Raw genomic sequence first — 15,450 nt, 5'->3', positions numbered from 1 at the left:
CTCCCCCACCCCCCCCTTTTGGCCCTAATACATGCCTAAAACCTTGCCATAGTATGCAGTAGACCTTGGTATGTGTAGCTCTGAAAGAGAGGGAATCTTCCAATAACACTGCAGCCAAGATGATCATAATCATCAAAAATATGCCTCTGGACTGGAATGGAGTTCTCAGCCCTGCTGGGCATTTGTTGAGCTGTCAAACAAGACAAAAAAAAATACCTGGTGCCCCCCCTAGGATCTTGTTGCATTCATGCAAGGAGTAACTAAGACAGCTCTGCATCTGTTGGCTTTTGCCTTCTGCCTAATGCTAGGATAACCTCCCTCTGCCAAAAAGAAAAACAAAGGCTGCCTGTTAATTGCTCCAGTTGGGATAATTCCCATTAGAGACAGCAGGATCTATCTCTGGTTCCCTGAGAACATCGCAACGGGCAGTCACAGTTAAGCAGTTGACCTAAGGCAAATCTAAGATGATCCAGGTATTAAAAAAAAAAAAAGGCAAAAAGCTTCCCTCCCATCCAAAAGGGAGCAAGACCACCCAACCACCCTGAGCTGGTGTCAGGATGGGGTTTTCAGTCCAGCTCCTTCTTATAACATTTGATGGTTCATTAAAAACAAAAACAACAAAAAAGCAGAGGATTCTGTAAGACCTCTAAAGGACTTTTGACAGCATCTCAAGATATTATTAAGTTTTCAGAATATGTATGTGTAGTACAATAATTAGTTCCCCTGAAGAGACCCCAGTAATTGATGGATTTTTTCTGATGTCTCTTATGAAAGTATGAAATGGCTCCTCATACAAAAGCAGCGTTGGATTTTCACTCTATATGCCAAACAAGCTAGAAATCAATATTAGTGCCTGGCTGGTAAATTCTGACACACAAAGAAGTCCATGCTATGTGTCAGCTGACAGATTATCAGTGGTGGAGGCAGTGCTGCCACGTTTCTGCAGGTGGGCTTTGCCTCAGACCCGAATAAAGGAGCCAGAGGCAAAGAAACCCAGATGCCTGCTGAGATGGAGGGTGCAGGTGAGGAGGTGGCAGTGGGTAATTCCCTAGGATTTGCAACTGGGATTACACCTGGTACTTCAGCCTCCAAGAATTACCTTCTGTACTTGTAAGAGAAATCAAAGTCCTCATCTGGAGCAACAAGTTACAAGCATCGTCTTATAAAGCCAGTACTTTACATCAAGTGATGCTCCAAAGTGCTCAGAAACTGAGTAAGTGTGCAATAAATAGGACACACTCTGCCCAGTGGCACTGCAAATATGTTAGAATAAATACCATATGGACTCCATGAGTTTTAGGAGTGGGGATGCAAACCAGCCAGTCGGGCAAGCATTGACAGAACAGCTAGGGATGGAAATGATTTTCCTCGCCTCGACCGTCGTGTGTTTCTGCTGAAGCTGCTGCAGAGCGTCAGCTAGTGCCAAAGGGAGGGAAATGTTTTGAGAAATGAAAGCGGGACCCAGGAGAAGGGCAGGAACCTGTCGGAGGAATCAGTTTGTGTGAAAATTCAGCTTCTTTCCTTGAGTTTCAGCTCCTCTTTCCTTGAGATGTGCAGCTCCCACACTGTTTTTAATACAACTATTTTTATGATAGCATTATATATAGTCAAATAGTACATTGCTGTGACTATCCTAGTGCTTGCACATGATCAGAACACAGGGAAAACAATATGTAGCTGTATTAACTCTATGTGGCAAGACTACTGACTGTGTCAAATTCACCTCAACCCATGGATTATCCCAGTGACACAGGTGCAGTTAAAGATTTTTGAGTATATGTAACATTCACCAGTGTCTGGCCCCATGCCCCAGACCCTGTCTGGCCCCATGGTCACCCCACGGCTCCTCCATCACATGGCCCGTGGCACTATCATCAGGGTCTGTGCCAGTGGGGACCAGCAGCATCCCCCAGGAGCTAAGAGCAGCAGCATTTCCACAGAGAGACAGATAATTTCATTCTCATTAGTTACTTTGACAAGAGAAAGTTATCATCACTCCTTGATCTGTCAGCAGAATGACAGAATGGGGATTTGTTAAGCCTGATACAGTTTTTAAATTATGGAAATCGAACGACCATTGTTTTGCATGAAGTAACTCCAGCAGAAAGGGAGAGAACACACACACCTCAAGCTGAATGTCCTCAGGGAAAACAAAGTAATTATTTTGTTGCTATCAAGGAGATACCAGGGTGTTTTCTTCCTATTTCTAGGCTTCTAATATAATAATAACAGGAGTTAATAGCAGCAAGACGTGCAAGTCATTAGCTGATGAATACTCCAAAGCACTGGGCTAAATCAGGCCCTGTGCAAGAGGGAGCACGCAAGATTTCTCAGTGGTGCGGGCTCAATTGCAGCCATTAGGACTTGTTCATCACGGTAAGCCAGAGATTGAAGGCACCTAAATAGTGCTGTATGAGAGGAGTTTGATATAACAAAGAACTAGGAGTGCCTTTTACCATGCTAAAAAGAGACTGTGAACACATCCAAGAAGCACTGCCTCTGGATGAGCAAGGAGACACCACCTATGTTCCCTTCACCCATCCAGGGGCACGGCAGAAGTCACCGTGCTGAGTGAGCCGGGGGATGCTCTTAAAACAGCTTTTATCTAGAGCAGATGCACCACACCAAGTACAGCCCCAGACCTGGGCCTATTGCCACGTGCAGAACTGTACCAAATGTGCCCCCCCCCCCCCCCCCCCGCCCCCGCTGGGTGCTGACAGCCCCGAGTGTGTGCAGGAAAAAAACTCCTGGGGACTGGGGAAGGGCTTTTCCCTCTTCGCTTTCCGCTGGGTCTGGCAGCTGTCTGCAGGTTTCTGAGTGTTCACTGCCCTGCGCACTGCAGAAGGAAGTGGCCCCTGTGGCCTCCTCCGGTCACTAAATCACAGCAGCTAACAGCCCTGCTGCCATCGCAGGCAGCGGAGGAGGTGCTTAAAGATCAGAGGCAGCGTTTTGGAGCAGCAAAGTGAAAGCAGGGAGTAGTATTTATTTACTAAACGGGAAGAGGCTTCTTCCTACTTCTAGGAGTCCCTCTACATCAGTAGAGGCTTTTCCCCTAGATGGAAAAGGGAGCTCGAGGGACCAAGCTCTTTGCTGAGATCCTTGTACCCTTGCATGGCAATCGTGGCACACACCGGGCACTGCCTCCTCCTCCTGCTCCTCTCTTGGGCTCTGTCTCCAGCTGTTCCCCTGAGGCCGGCAGGCTGCCCTCGATGAGTCAGTGACGTCTCTCACCGCAGACTTCACGGCTCTGCTTCCAGCCAGAGTTCATCTGCTCTGCTCGGGTGGTGGCGAGCTGCAAGAGCACTGGGGCTGATTTTCTTTATTTATTGCTCAGAGCTCCTGGGATGCCACAGCGTTACAGATTTATGTCCTTGGAGAGAGGCAGCTCACTTTCTGAGAGACGTCCCATATAACTGAACCATAGAGACCATGCTCAGCATTACGCTGCCAGCCTTTGCAATTAAGAGGACATTACAAAACCTTTTCCAAGGGAATCACAGCCTTTTGGGGAAAAAAATAAAATAATAATAATAAAAAATTACACTCCAAGATAAGAACAAGCTTGTGCTAAGATTCATGGACCTTGAGGCCAGGAGAGACAGCTGGATCACTTAGTCTGGCTCAGTGGCCCTGCAGCCGTAGCCCTCCTCTCTGCTGCGCCTAGACAGACTGCATGATGCAAGTAACGCAATGTGGCACAGCCCTCTGCCCCTCAACAGCCACCTTTGCTTTCAGTACTTACAATTAATCACCTCTGGTGAGTTTATACAGAAGAAGAAAAAAAGAAAGAATACTGTGCCTTGCCTCTAACATGCTTGCATACAGCTTCCAGGAGGCTCAAGTGCTCCTCAGCTTCTGGTGGTTTTCCTGGGAAAGCCTAACTTTCAGCTGTCAGTATACTGCACTTTTCTCTGCACCTTCCTGAAAATCCAGATACAAAATTTGCACAGCATATTTCACACCTTTAACCTTTCACCCAGCCAAAAGCAAGTCACCTGCTCCACTTGCAGTTCTCTCAGCTCCAGGGCACATGCTGCTGCTGCCACTAGCAGAGCAAATGAATGCAGCACCACTTACTAACTAAACATGCAATGTTACTTAAGAGTAGAACAAAGCTTTTTTTTTTTTTTTTTTTTTTTTAAAAAAAAAAAAAAAACAGCACACACAAAAAAAAACACCAAAAACAAACAAAAATGACTGCTTTGATCCCTGTTACAGGGCCTATATCCATGTATTTGAGTATGCAAGATAGCCCACTGCAGTTCAGAAACACTAATTACATTACAGGTTTCAGCAATGAAACCTCTCCTGCTCATTAGCTAGGCTTGCACCATTGATACAGTAGCAGGTTATAAATCTCTTTGCATTTGTCAGGTTGGATTCCATTTGTTTCGAATTAGAGCTTTACACCTCCTGTGCTACCTAAAGCCCTTCTACCTGCTCTGGCAGGCTCCAGCCAAGGTGACTGGCACCCCTCACCACAGCATGCTCTACTCCCCACATTTCGTAGCCCGCCATTCCACAAAACCCAAGCCTTTAAAATTGTTTCAGTTATACAATAGGCAATGTGACACCTCCCCTCCTTTCCTTTTTACCGTTTGCAAGCTGAACACTTGGATTTTCAATTTCATTCTTTTTATTTTTGATTTTTTTTTCTGAGATCCATCTTTCATAGGATGCTATTTCCATGATTCCAATCCTGATGAACTCAGGAAGCACACCTCTACACCCACACACTTAGAAGAGCTGGAATACAACTACATTGTGGAAAGCATTACAAACCTCAGGTCTTTTCTCCTGCTGACTGTCCTACCAGTGCACACTACTAGAGAGCTTCTCTCTTTAGAGGACCTTTTTTTAATCCCAGCACACATTTCTGCAGTCAGCTTCTTTAACTGTGCCAGTGACCATCACCAGCTGCTTTTTGCACATGGCTTTAATTTCCTGCACTGGCCCTTTTGCCAAGTAGCTGTTCCTTCATCGCATAGGAAATCCTCATTCTCTTACTGAGCCTTTTAAAAAGAGAACAAGGCCAGGGCCCTGACCCTGAGGCAAAACTAGGTCTAATGATGGCCAAGTAAATCCTGCTGTTTGCATTTAGGGATGCTCCACTTCTGGGCAGGGCTGGGTAAGGAGGTCAGCATTGTTTCAAATCTGTGGGAAATGGCAGGGTCACAGATGCGGTCTCATTCAGGTGTCTTTTGTGAATGATTAGGGCTAAATCAAGGAGAGGATATATCTGTTTCCAAATTAAGTAACGCTCTGCCTGGTTCCCTGATGCCTGGTGTCAGAAGGGAAAATCAGATGCAGAGTTAGGTTCTTCTACTCCCTCTCCAGTTACTGGGGTAAGCAAGAGGTCTTTGAATGAGAGCCCAAACAAGCCACATGCAGTCACTGAAGCCAACCTGTCAATAAGAAATGCTGACCTGAGGTTTGCAGCTGAATCTTGGTGGTTTCTTGATGGGTTTGCAGAACCCACTTGAAGCTTCAGCAAGGCTTGCTTTGCCTAGCGTCCGCAGCTGCACAAGAGCACACAGCTCTGCCCCTGCTGCCTGGCCTCTGTGACGCCATTGTCCCCTTGGTTGGCCTCCAAATAGCTCTTCCACACATCTAAGTTTGTCACCCTCGCTCCTCAGCAGCCAAGTCAGTCTCCTGTGGCCCAAGTACAACAAGTGCTGGGGACGTCTGCTTGGCTGACTGTGAGAATCCTGCCTCGCTGAGCCCCGCGGGAGTCAAGGGTTATTTCCCAATCCTTCCCATGGCCTCCTGGCTTCTCCTGCTGTGCTTGCTGTCACTGTCCATCCTCCTCGTTATTGGGGTCTCCCCCTCCTCCTCCTGAAAGTCTTCTCACCACACTGCTCCCTGGCCCCACTCATCTGCACTGCACTCTTCCTCCACTCTCCCGCCTCACTACACGACAAAGCCTCTGAAAAGCAATTGATGGTTTCACACCCCACTATTCCTTCACCAGGAAGGAAACATACTCATTTTTCTTTTCTTCTGCAGTGTTCCACCTCCATTTCTTTCCTTTTCTTACTCTCTTGTGTCAAATTAATGGTCTCAATATTCAGCTCTATTCATCCCTTCTTTTCTGCTTTTACACTGCACCATGTCCATCCCTCTCTTCAGACCCCATTTCCCCAAACCTTTCCGAGTGAGCAATTTGAATCTAACTGCCTTGGAGACTATTTATTTTAATAGGTATATCCCTTAGTACATTGGATTAATATACCTGCTTATCTCTTCTCCCAGAGATAATTTTTTACGTTGTAAATTAAATGGGGAAAAGAAAGTCAAAAGCCAAAGGAATAGATTCATTTTCCTATGGTCTCAATGGCCCCTGCAAAGGTACATTTCACAGCTTATATATAATTGCATAGATGATTAGTGAAACAGCTGGGGCAATGGAAAGAAGTAAAGCTGCTGTAATTTGTTGAGGTAGTTTACAGGTATGGCTGAAAATCATGCAGTTGTTGTCCTATAACAGCCTGTCCTGTAAACCAATAAATATTCTTACCGGTTCGTTAGCTGCCATGCACTTTTTCTGTTTTCCATTTTTTTCAGAACAATAGCAAATACATGTTTTCCCTGCGAGGGGCAGAAGATGTCCTCACATGTACAATTTCTTGTTCTTATTGTAGTAAGCACAAGAGGCTGTAGGGAAAACTCATTGGCTTCTTGTGCCACTGCCCTTTTTGAGATCAGAGGGCTCGGTGTAAGGCCACTGAGGTCAGGAAGGTCTCCTGAGTCAACTGCCACTATAGAGTCAATGAACAGAGAGAACAGCCACTTTGTGTTAAGAAATTTTTATTTGTCCTTTGGATCTGTAATGTAAGCACATAAAATTACAAGTGGAAGAAACATCATGCCACAAAATTGCATAGAATTTTTACAAAAATGTGAATTATGCCTCTGAAACAATCATAGATTGAAGAACCAAAAAATATGTACAAGTTAACTGAAATATTTCATCCTACTTTGAAAGCAAATCATCAAGGACTAATCAATCACGGACACTATTAATACAATGTACAAGAGCAACACTGATTTCAAAGAAAGGCAAGCAATGATGTCCCTTTAGTTTCAGTGAATGTTTAGCTAATACATGAGCATTAATTAACATAATTATGAACATGTTAAATCTAAAATGTCTGGCCTTCATTAGAATTTTTAAAATTCTGTTTATACTGCCAAAAACAAGCTATTTTCAGTAGTGTAAAGATATCTGAAGTGCACAACCTAGTTTAATATAGACAGCTCTATTCTATACAGCAGAAAGTCCACGATACAGCATTTCCACACATTCAACACGGAACAAGGCAAATACATAAAAGGCACAAGACTTGCACATCATAAAGACCCTTTTTCATTATCTTACTATAGTTCAAGTAATATCAATATTAAATGATATCTGTTGCACTGAAATAGTTTGAACAATGCAAGATGTACAGTATTACACACTACCTTACACCTGCAGAAAGTGGCACTGTACAGATATAAAAAAATGTGAGTACAGTAAATGGTCAAATACAAACGTACTGTAAAATGACTACAGCTGATAGTATACTTAATCCAACCAGAAGTGTTTTTTTTTTATTATTTTTATTTTTTTGAAATATAAATAAAAGGTTAATTGGTATTTCCCCAACTTTCTTTGAAGACTGGGGTGAAGTCCTGGCTCCGCTGAAGTCCATGGGAATGTAGCACTGAAATTCAAAGGAGCTAAGATTTTACCTAAAAGCCTGCACTGTACAAGGAATTCTATAATGCAATAGTCTTCAGTTTTATTGTGAAGACTGCTATCAGTTTATTCTTTTAATAATTTAGACAGTATGTCATTTTAACTTTATAAAATGCAGCATTACATCTTGACTCTTCATTTTCCATGAATGATTAAGCTTGATTTCAAAGTGCAAAATAAAGATTTACAGAGGATTCACCTTCTCTAGTACTAGATGGAAATTAGATTTTTGAATTTTATGCTCATTGATTTCATGACCAATCAGAATAGTTTTAATCCAAAATATGATCTTCAAACAATGTGCAGTTTTCTTTCTGCTCTAAATTTAAAAAGAAACATCAAAATACTGTTCATCATCTATGATTTGAACTTATATATATACACGATTACTTAACTGAAATTTTAAGCTTGATTTGTATTTTATTGCTTAAATTTAAATAAAATAAGTTACTTTAAAGTACTAAAATCCTGAGGGAAAGGAGGTAAAGTAACTTAACTGTTATAATGTATTAAAATGCCTTTCTACCTAATTGACTTCTTTCTCTGTTTGCTTTTGAATACAAAGTAAGGCCCCAATCTTGCAAATGTGTGTGAACATTATTACCCCAAATAGTTCCGCTGAGCCCAGTGGTATGCTGTGTTAAGTTGTTGATGGGAATTTGCAGGATCAAGCCGCTCCATGCAGATCTGTTTTTTGCCGTAATACACCTTTTCGCTACACGGCTGAGGGAAAAGCCTTTAGCATCACACAGTGGCTTGGGGACAAATAAGAATCCATCTGTAATGTTTCATAATTCCTACTTCTGTTAATATCGGATGCCAGAGAATAGCATTTCTTTACCTTTCCAAATATCCTGACTTTCCTGAAGTCTGTTGTTTGATATAAATTTCTGAAAATGTGCTGTCACTTCTCTCATGCATATCATACAGTACATTAACTTGGATTGTTCTTAGATTAAGAAGTCAGTTAAACGGATTAATATACATTTTTAAATAACAGTGATCAGGTTTTTATATTTTGCTTTTAAATTTCAGACCTTAGTAAAACTGAACCTCAGTCTTAAAAATAATGGAAGATTCTGTTAAATTTCAAATACCGTAGTCCTAAACATTTTATTATCCTATCAAATTCAGTAAGCTTAAAATATGATACTTAAAATCAATACTTCTGTGTCTGCAAAATATATATCAAATTTATATTCTAAAACTACTTTGATTTACAACACTAACACCACAAGAAGAATTTCATGATTCAATGACTATTTTATATCATTATAACCCAGATGTTAGCTTTCATAAAGACTCTCTATTCACGTATCCCTGAAACTTTTCATTTGGCCAACAGACCATGCTGACTTCAAACAGAAACATGCCATGTGTGTATATAGACAGATGTGTGTGCACATATATATATATATATATATACAAACATATATGCACTCACACAGTGTAACAAACACAGACGTACACAGACACTGACAATCTCCAGGCAAATTTCTTCTCTTTGTTTTTCTCTCGTCTCCACAGTTCCAAGAATTTTCAGCAGCAAATATATTTCTTTCCACGTGATAAACATAATATCAAGACAGCAAGCCACCAGTGCTTGCAAAGCGAAAAAGGATTAAATGTTTCAGTGCAAATGTAAAATGATGGTACAGCTGTCAAGGTGCAGTTATAAAGTAGGAAACAAATACAATTAAGTACTGTTATAATATTCTCTAGGATCTGTATTAGTTTGGAGCACTTTGCACTGGCACTTCAAAAGGAAATCTGCACACATTTGTCTCTGTTCAATACACTGGTCTTCATTAAACATTCTCAACATTGAACATGGCCAGAAAATTACCCATTGAAAATTGGCCAAAAAAGAAAAGAAAAAGAGAGAGAGAGGATGATTAACATATTAATTTTCCCATTACAACTGCACTAAGCTTTAGCATAATAATAAGATGAAGAATGAGAATGAAGACCTTTGCACAATACTTTATAAAACGTTCCTTTTGGGAAATGTGCACTTGAATGCAGATTCCTCCTGCCTTCCGAAGCACTTCAGTGGCAGCTCACTTTGGGAAAGCAGAGCCAGGCAGCTGGGGAATGGTGCGCCCTGGCGCACTGATTGTTGCTTGGGCAGTTAAAAAGTAGTATCAAACACTTTTTCTGAATTATCTTCTTCCAATTCCTCTTCACTTTGCAGAGGTTTATGATTTGATTTTCCACTGTCAGATGCCAGGGAAGAGGGGGCAGAACTGTGGTCTCCATCTTCACTTATTTTCCCTTTCATGGCTTCCTGTACAAACTCCAGAATTTCCAAAGGCAGTCTTTTGAATTTGTCTTGATATTCCTGATCAAGTTCCACCTGCAACTGCAACAAAACAAACAAGCTGTCTTCAGTTGTATCTGGTGTGACTTACCTTAGATATGGCTGGGGAAAGTACCACATGAGGGGCGGGGAGGGAAATTAATAACTCATTTCTGTATGATTCAAAAATATATTCCTTTCTTTTCCATATTAGCACAATTATAATATGCCCATTAATAACCATGCAGTCATTGCAAAGCTGAAGGAAAGTGCAGTGCTTTGTGCATAAGGCTGATTTTGGGTATCGTGCTTGGCTACCCAAATCCTTAAAATACTCGTGGTTTAGCTGTATTGGTGCCCACAGTCCCACTGGCTTTCACGACTCCTTATTCAGGTATAGTAAGGATCACGGATAAGCCTTTGACAGATCACGGCCTTAATTAAGCTTCAGGTAGCAAATCACACATTAATCACACCACAAACATTGCTCAGGGAACAATATAATAACTTGTGCCAAATTTCTTGGGTTGGAGAAACCATTAGGAAAAACTCAGTTGTCAAAGAGAGTCAGAGAGGAAGGGAAAGAAGTTAAATTACATTTTTTAGGGCTAGATCATGGAAAGTTACATTATCTGATTAATGCAGTATGTGTCTTGGACATTACTAGGGAAAGTGTCATATCATCAACAGGATGCAAAAGGCATGCAGAAAGAAATCTGGCTATCAGTCTTCAGGAAGCTGTGGGCCCTTTCCCAGTATTTACTCGATTAGCCTTTGTTTTTAGTGCCCATATAAGGATCTGCATGATCCATTCTTTAAAAAGCGTTAATGCGTATGAAAGTTTCAACTGAAGACAAAGACAATTTTTTCATCATGACCAATCTGAGCATGGCAGGAAGCAAAATGGGTGAGTTCCAAAGCCAAATCCTGCTAGCGCTCTGTCCGTCCATCCATCCACCCATCCACCCACCCACCTTAAAAAGAGGGAGTCAGATTCTGCTAACTGTAGCTGCAGCAGTTTTGCAATAGTTTCTTAGACAATTGTATTTTGAGATGTATTTTTTTTCAGGAATGTATAAAGATGCTATGAATTCTGATTCTTCAGCTCTATGCTTAAGTCTAGTCAATCTAGTTTCAAGTATTCACCCCACTGCAACGGATCTCACCAGGTAATATACATTTTTACTCAAACATTAGGACCTACACTACACTTACCATCCATCTCCTGCCCACAGCACGTGACTTTACCACTACACCTCCCTCTGAGCCCTTCCAATCCCATTCCCTGTGCTTCTGTCCTGGTTTTCATCCCGCATGTCTGACTTTTTTTTTTTTTTTTGTGAGGCCTCTCCTCCTTTCTCCTGATGTGCAAATCAATGTCCTTAGCTCACCTGGTCTAGATCTACATTAGACAAATTTTGCAGCTTTTCTTCCTCAGTATCTAAGATCTAGCATTTTCCTTTTAAAAAAAAAAATAAATATGTTTTTTCTTCTAAAGCTCACTCCCTGCCTTGTTTCTGGCAATCTTCCTGCTGTTCCAGCCTCCATTTCCCACCTTGGCATCTCATTGCTGATAAACACTGAGTCTGGGGCATAAATAGTTGCATTAAATACACCATGCTGCTAAAATACACGTTTGTATCAACAGTTACTCAGTCACTACCACAGTACCCTTCTTCCACGTGGTACTCTTCCTTTGAACTAATTTTTTGGCTTTATGTCTAGATGTTTTGAAGGGATATTCCTTTTGTCTCTGTTGTGATAACTCTTCCAACAGTAATGAGAGAGAGAAATCAGAGAGAGAGAAACTATGCTGTAAGCATGGTTGGCAGGAAAAAATAAAAAAATAAACTGTGCTGATCGTCCCTCATTGCCCAGCTCAATCCATGGGAACACAGTGTCCGAGCATGTCCGCCCCCCCCCCCCCAAAGGCATCATCCAGCTGAAGATCCTGTAGGGACAGGCAGCTCTGCAAATTATTATTATTATTATTTTTAATATAAGAGTTAAGGAAAAGGCTCTAGAGCACTGGAAGACAAAGCTTTATGTAAGGACGTTAAATTCTTTATACAGGAACATCTGAGCCAGAGGTGGGGATGAAGAGCTGCTCCACCCTTCACCTCGTTGTAGTATATGGAGGAACTGAACTTGTACATTTTGGGCACTTCTGGTATAGAAAGATGCATGTAAAATCAAAAGCCAGAGAAAATCTCTTGGCTCTCAACTTCCTTCAGAACCTTGATTTGCTTAATTAGGTTCAAGAGCAATAGAAATAATTGAAATCCCTCAGAAACAAAACCTTTTCTGAGCCCAGTGCAACCATAAGCATGTTGTTATAAAGCAGTTGAGCCTAATATTCACCTCCTAAGTGCCTCCAGTGGATAATCCCCCTCTAAGTCGAGTGTTTAATAGAAATGACATGAATCTGGAGCTACCTCTCTCTCTTCAGTGTCTCCAGAGATAGTCTATATAGATATCTAATCATGAAAAGGTTGAAGTTAGTTGAGAAGGAGCAGACAGTAGACAAGGAGGGTTGATTAAAACTGTAACAGTGTGTAAAAATGAGTTCTTTTTTTTTTATTTCAAAGGCATCATCAGTCTTTCCCCCTGCTCAGCTTCAAACAAGCACCTCAGAGCCCAAAGCTATCACACAGGACTCAGCTGCAAAGAAGAGCACAACAGGTGAGGCTGGGCATACCACAGCCATCCCACTGCCAGACCCAACAGCTCACTGAGGTCTTTTTCAGTGAGCCTGGAGGTTGCAAACCTGCATCAGACTCACAATGCTTTAGCTGTGTGTTTCGCCTTAAACCACCAGCCCCTAACAACACTGGCAAACAGCTGTGGGTCAGGGTTACAGAAACAAGTTGCTTGCTTAAAACCTGACTCGAAAAACCTAGTTGTTTTTTACGTCTCAGTGTCCTTTTATCAGACAACGATAATGATATTTTGTGGCCCTACAGGGAGATGACGGTTCATGCATGACTGGGAGGTTGTCCTCCCATTAGTAGCAGTAGTCAGGTACATCTTTTATTCGTCTTTCTGACTCTGTGGCAAAGTGCCACGTCAGGTACCATTATGAAACACCAGCTGAAACAGGCTGGTGTTGCCTAGAAGTACATGTAGCCTTCTGCTGCTGGCCACCCAGCTGCTTAAAGTGTCCCTGTAATCCTGTCCTGCAGCGCACTGAAGACTCTTGGACCAGTAACGCACAGACTGAATAGGTGGCAAAGGGCAGGTGGGTGAGCACAACCGGCACCCCACCAGCCTCTGGTCCAGTGTGCTCTTACTGCTCAGTTTGCTTCCCATTGCAAGTCCACCTATCTGCATTTCTCTGCTCTGTAGCTACTAAGCAAGGTGACGTACAACTGCTTTTAGGATTTTGGTGCCTGACAAGGAGGGGAAAACGAGACTAATGATTAGATGGGCAGATCGTTATCTAGACCACTATTCCATTAACACATAACAACCTTCTTCCTTGTGTTAGCTCACTACTTGCCCTCTTACTGATCCTCTGGCCTCTCTTTAAACGCCCCCCCCCCAAAAAAAACAACAACATACTAATCAACGTAACTTGTGATCAATCTTGTGGAGGTTGGAAACATTATTTCTTGTTCAGGTGAATCACATTCCCATGTATTTCATTTACAGGCAATTACTTAATACTTTAAAATTTGGAGCTGTCATTATATGCTTGCAGTGGAGTCCTTGGGGATATGAGATGAATACGTTACGCTCTGAACGGCTGTGGCCATAAGCTTTAACTCTTGCATGTATATTTCTATCTACCTACCCCTTTTTTTCTTACCAAATGGTGCTAGTTAAAAAAGAAAAAACAATCAGTTGATGCTTACACCAGCTTTACAAATTGGTTATGTATCAGTTTTGTTACTCCCAATTTACAGATGAAAGCAGAGAGATTAAATTTAGGCAGGGATAAAGCTCATGATGTGCCATCCTCAGCTGTATCTGGTTAGAAAGGTGCTCTTCTCCACTCTGTATGATTGTTTATCAAACTGTACACCCATCATGATAGGCCTGAAACTGAACGGGGACACCAAGTTGTCCTTCATGGAACTTGTGTACTTTGTGATTATAAGCACCACCGCTCCGGATCACAGGAGGTATGCTGACGCTTTGATTACGACTGTCCTGCCTCTGTTACCTATACCTCACAAGGGTTCCCTCAGGCAGCCCGTGCCAGAGGGTCCCTTTTGACTTCAGCCAAGCGTTGGGTAGCACAGATGGCCGACGGGCCTGGACTCACACGCCTCTGTGTCCCCGGAATAACAAAATCTGCAGCCTTTGAACCTCAGCCCCAACCAACGCAGCAGCTAGCCACATGGACGGCAAACACGCGGGGCTTTACATGACTAAGCCTGTGCTTCAGCAAGCAGAGCTCCTGGCGGCCAGCCAGCTGCCCAGCTGATCGGCTCACATTCCCTTTCATTTCAAAGGGCTCTTTGGCATCCTTGGCTACAACTGCTTTCCAAAAAGGGTCATCATTCAGAGAAAGGCCTCGGCAACACTTCCTTGGAATGTGGGAGGTGAAAGTGAATATGGCCATTCAGCTTAAAGCTAGGAAAATGCACTCAGGGAAGGAAACAGATGGTATTATGAAAGCTCTTTATAGCACTTATACCTAGCTATTATTACTAAGCATACCAAAATAACAGCATTAAAATAGTGACCATAGGATTAAGAACAGTAACTTTGATCAATAAAGAATTACAGAAGCAGAAATTGTGGTTTCCGAGTATCCCAGGCAATCCCCTCTAGACTTCTGAATACTTGCAACGTGATCTAATAAACTTTTGTTTCTACCAAGAGCAAAATAAAATGATCACATGAAAAATGCAACGTGCTGCCAACACAAGTCACCAGGAGTGCTGAAGTTCACACAGAGTGTTTTGGTTAAAAGAACTTGGAAAAAATAGAAAATAAATATATTGAACCCCTTAATCTTTAATTACTCCACATTTAGGGTACTTGATACTATCTTGCCATTAATTTTAAGCTTAGAATACTGAGCTCCTCTTTTCTCACTACCTGAAATAGATCTCATCCCTCATCCCTGCTTATGAATCTTTTTTTTTTTTTTTCCATTTCAAAATTGTTTTTAAGATATCTGTGGAAAAGCAAACAAGCTGGGATAATTAGGTATACGAATCTAAAAACAAGCTACCAAGAAGTTTCAGGTGTGGAGGAAAGTTAAGAAAACCTTTGTGGTAGCTCAACCCATGGGAAGCAGTTATCTGCACAAGCACCAATATTTCTGGTTTTGGGCAACTGGATCTAGGATTGCGGCCGTCAGGAGAAAAGGCCTTACTGTGTGCAGTAAATAAAACCAGTGGACTAAAATTTGACCCCAGCTGTCTCCAGTGAGTATGTGTGTGGTCATGGAGACCCA

At 42.0% G+C, this 15,450-nt stretch overlaps 1 protein-coding gene and 1 long non-coding RNA gene across 11 annotated transcripts in view; one reads left to right on the top strand and one right to left on the bottom strand.

Moving 5' to 3' along the window:
- LOC118163464 overlaps positions 1 to 15,450 on the top strand; it is a 68,308-nt gene that overhangs the window by 36,075 nt on the left and 16,783 nt on the right. The gene's annotated exons all lie outside the window — the stretch shown is intronic.
- Positions 6,791 to 15,450, bottom strand: part of PLCB1 (phospholipase C beta 1) — a 378,680-nt gene continuing 370,020 nt past the window's right edge. For 3 of the 9 annotated variants that reach the window (XM_035320062.1, XM_035320069.1, XM_035320065.1), the window contains one exon: positions 10,026 to 10,103. Coding sequence is in view for 4 of the 9 variants with exons in the window: in XM_035320058.1 (XP_035175949.1) it covers positions 9,873 to 10,103 (231 nt within the window). In the remaining 5 variants the exon portion in view is untranslated. Of the gene's footprint in view, positions 10,104 to 15,450 lie in introns of all 9 variants that reach the window. The other 6 variants (XM_035320058.1, XM_035320060.1, XM_035320063.1 and 3 more) reach the window with 4 other exon arrangements.

Source organism: Oxyura jamaicensis, chromosome 3 (genome assembly GCF_011077185.1).
Source record: "Oxyura jamaicensis isolate SHBP4307 breed ruddy duck chromosome 3, BPBGC_Ojam_1.0, whole genome shotgun sequence".
NCBI classification, from domain to species: domain Eukaryota; kingdom Metazoa; phylum Chordata; class Aves; order Anseriformes; family Anatidae; genus Oxyura; species Oxyura jamaicensis.
Note: the sequence above shows the minus strand (reverse complement) of the source record. Positions and strands in the feature narration are given on the sequence as shown.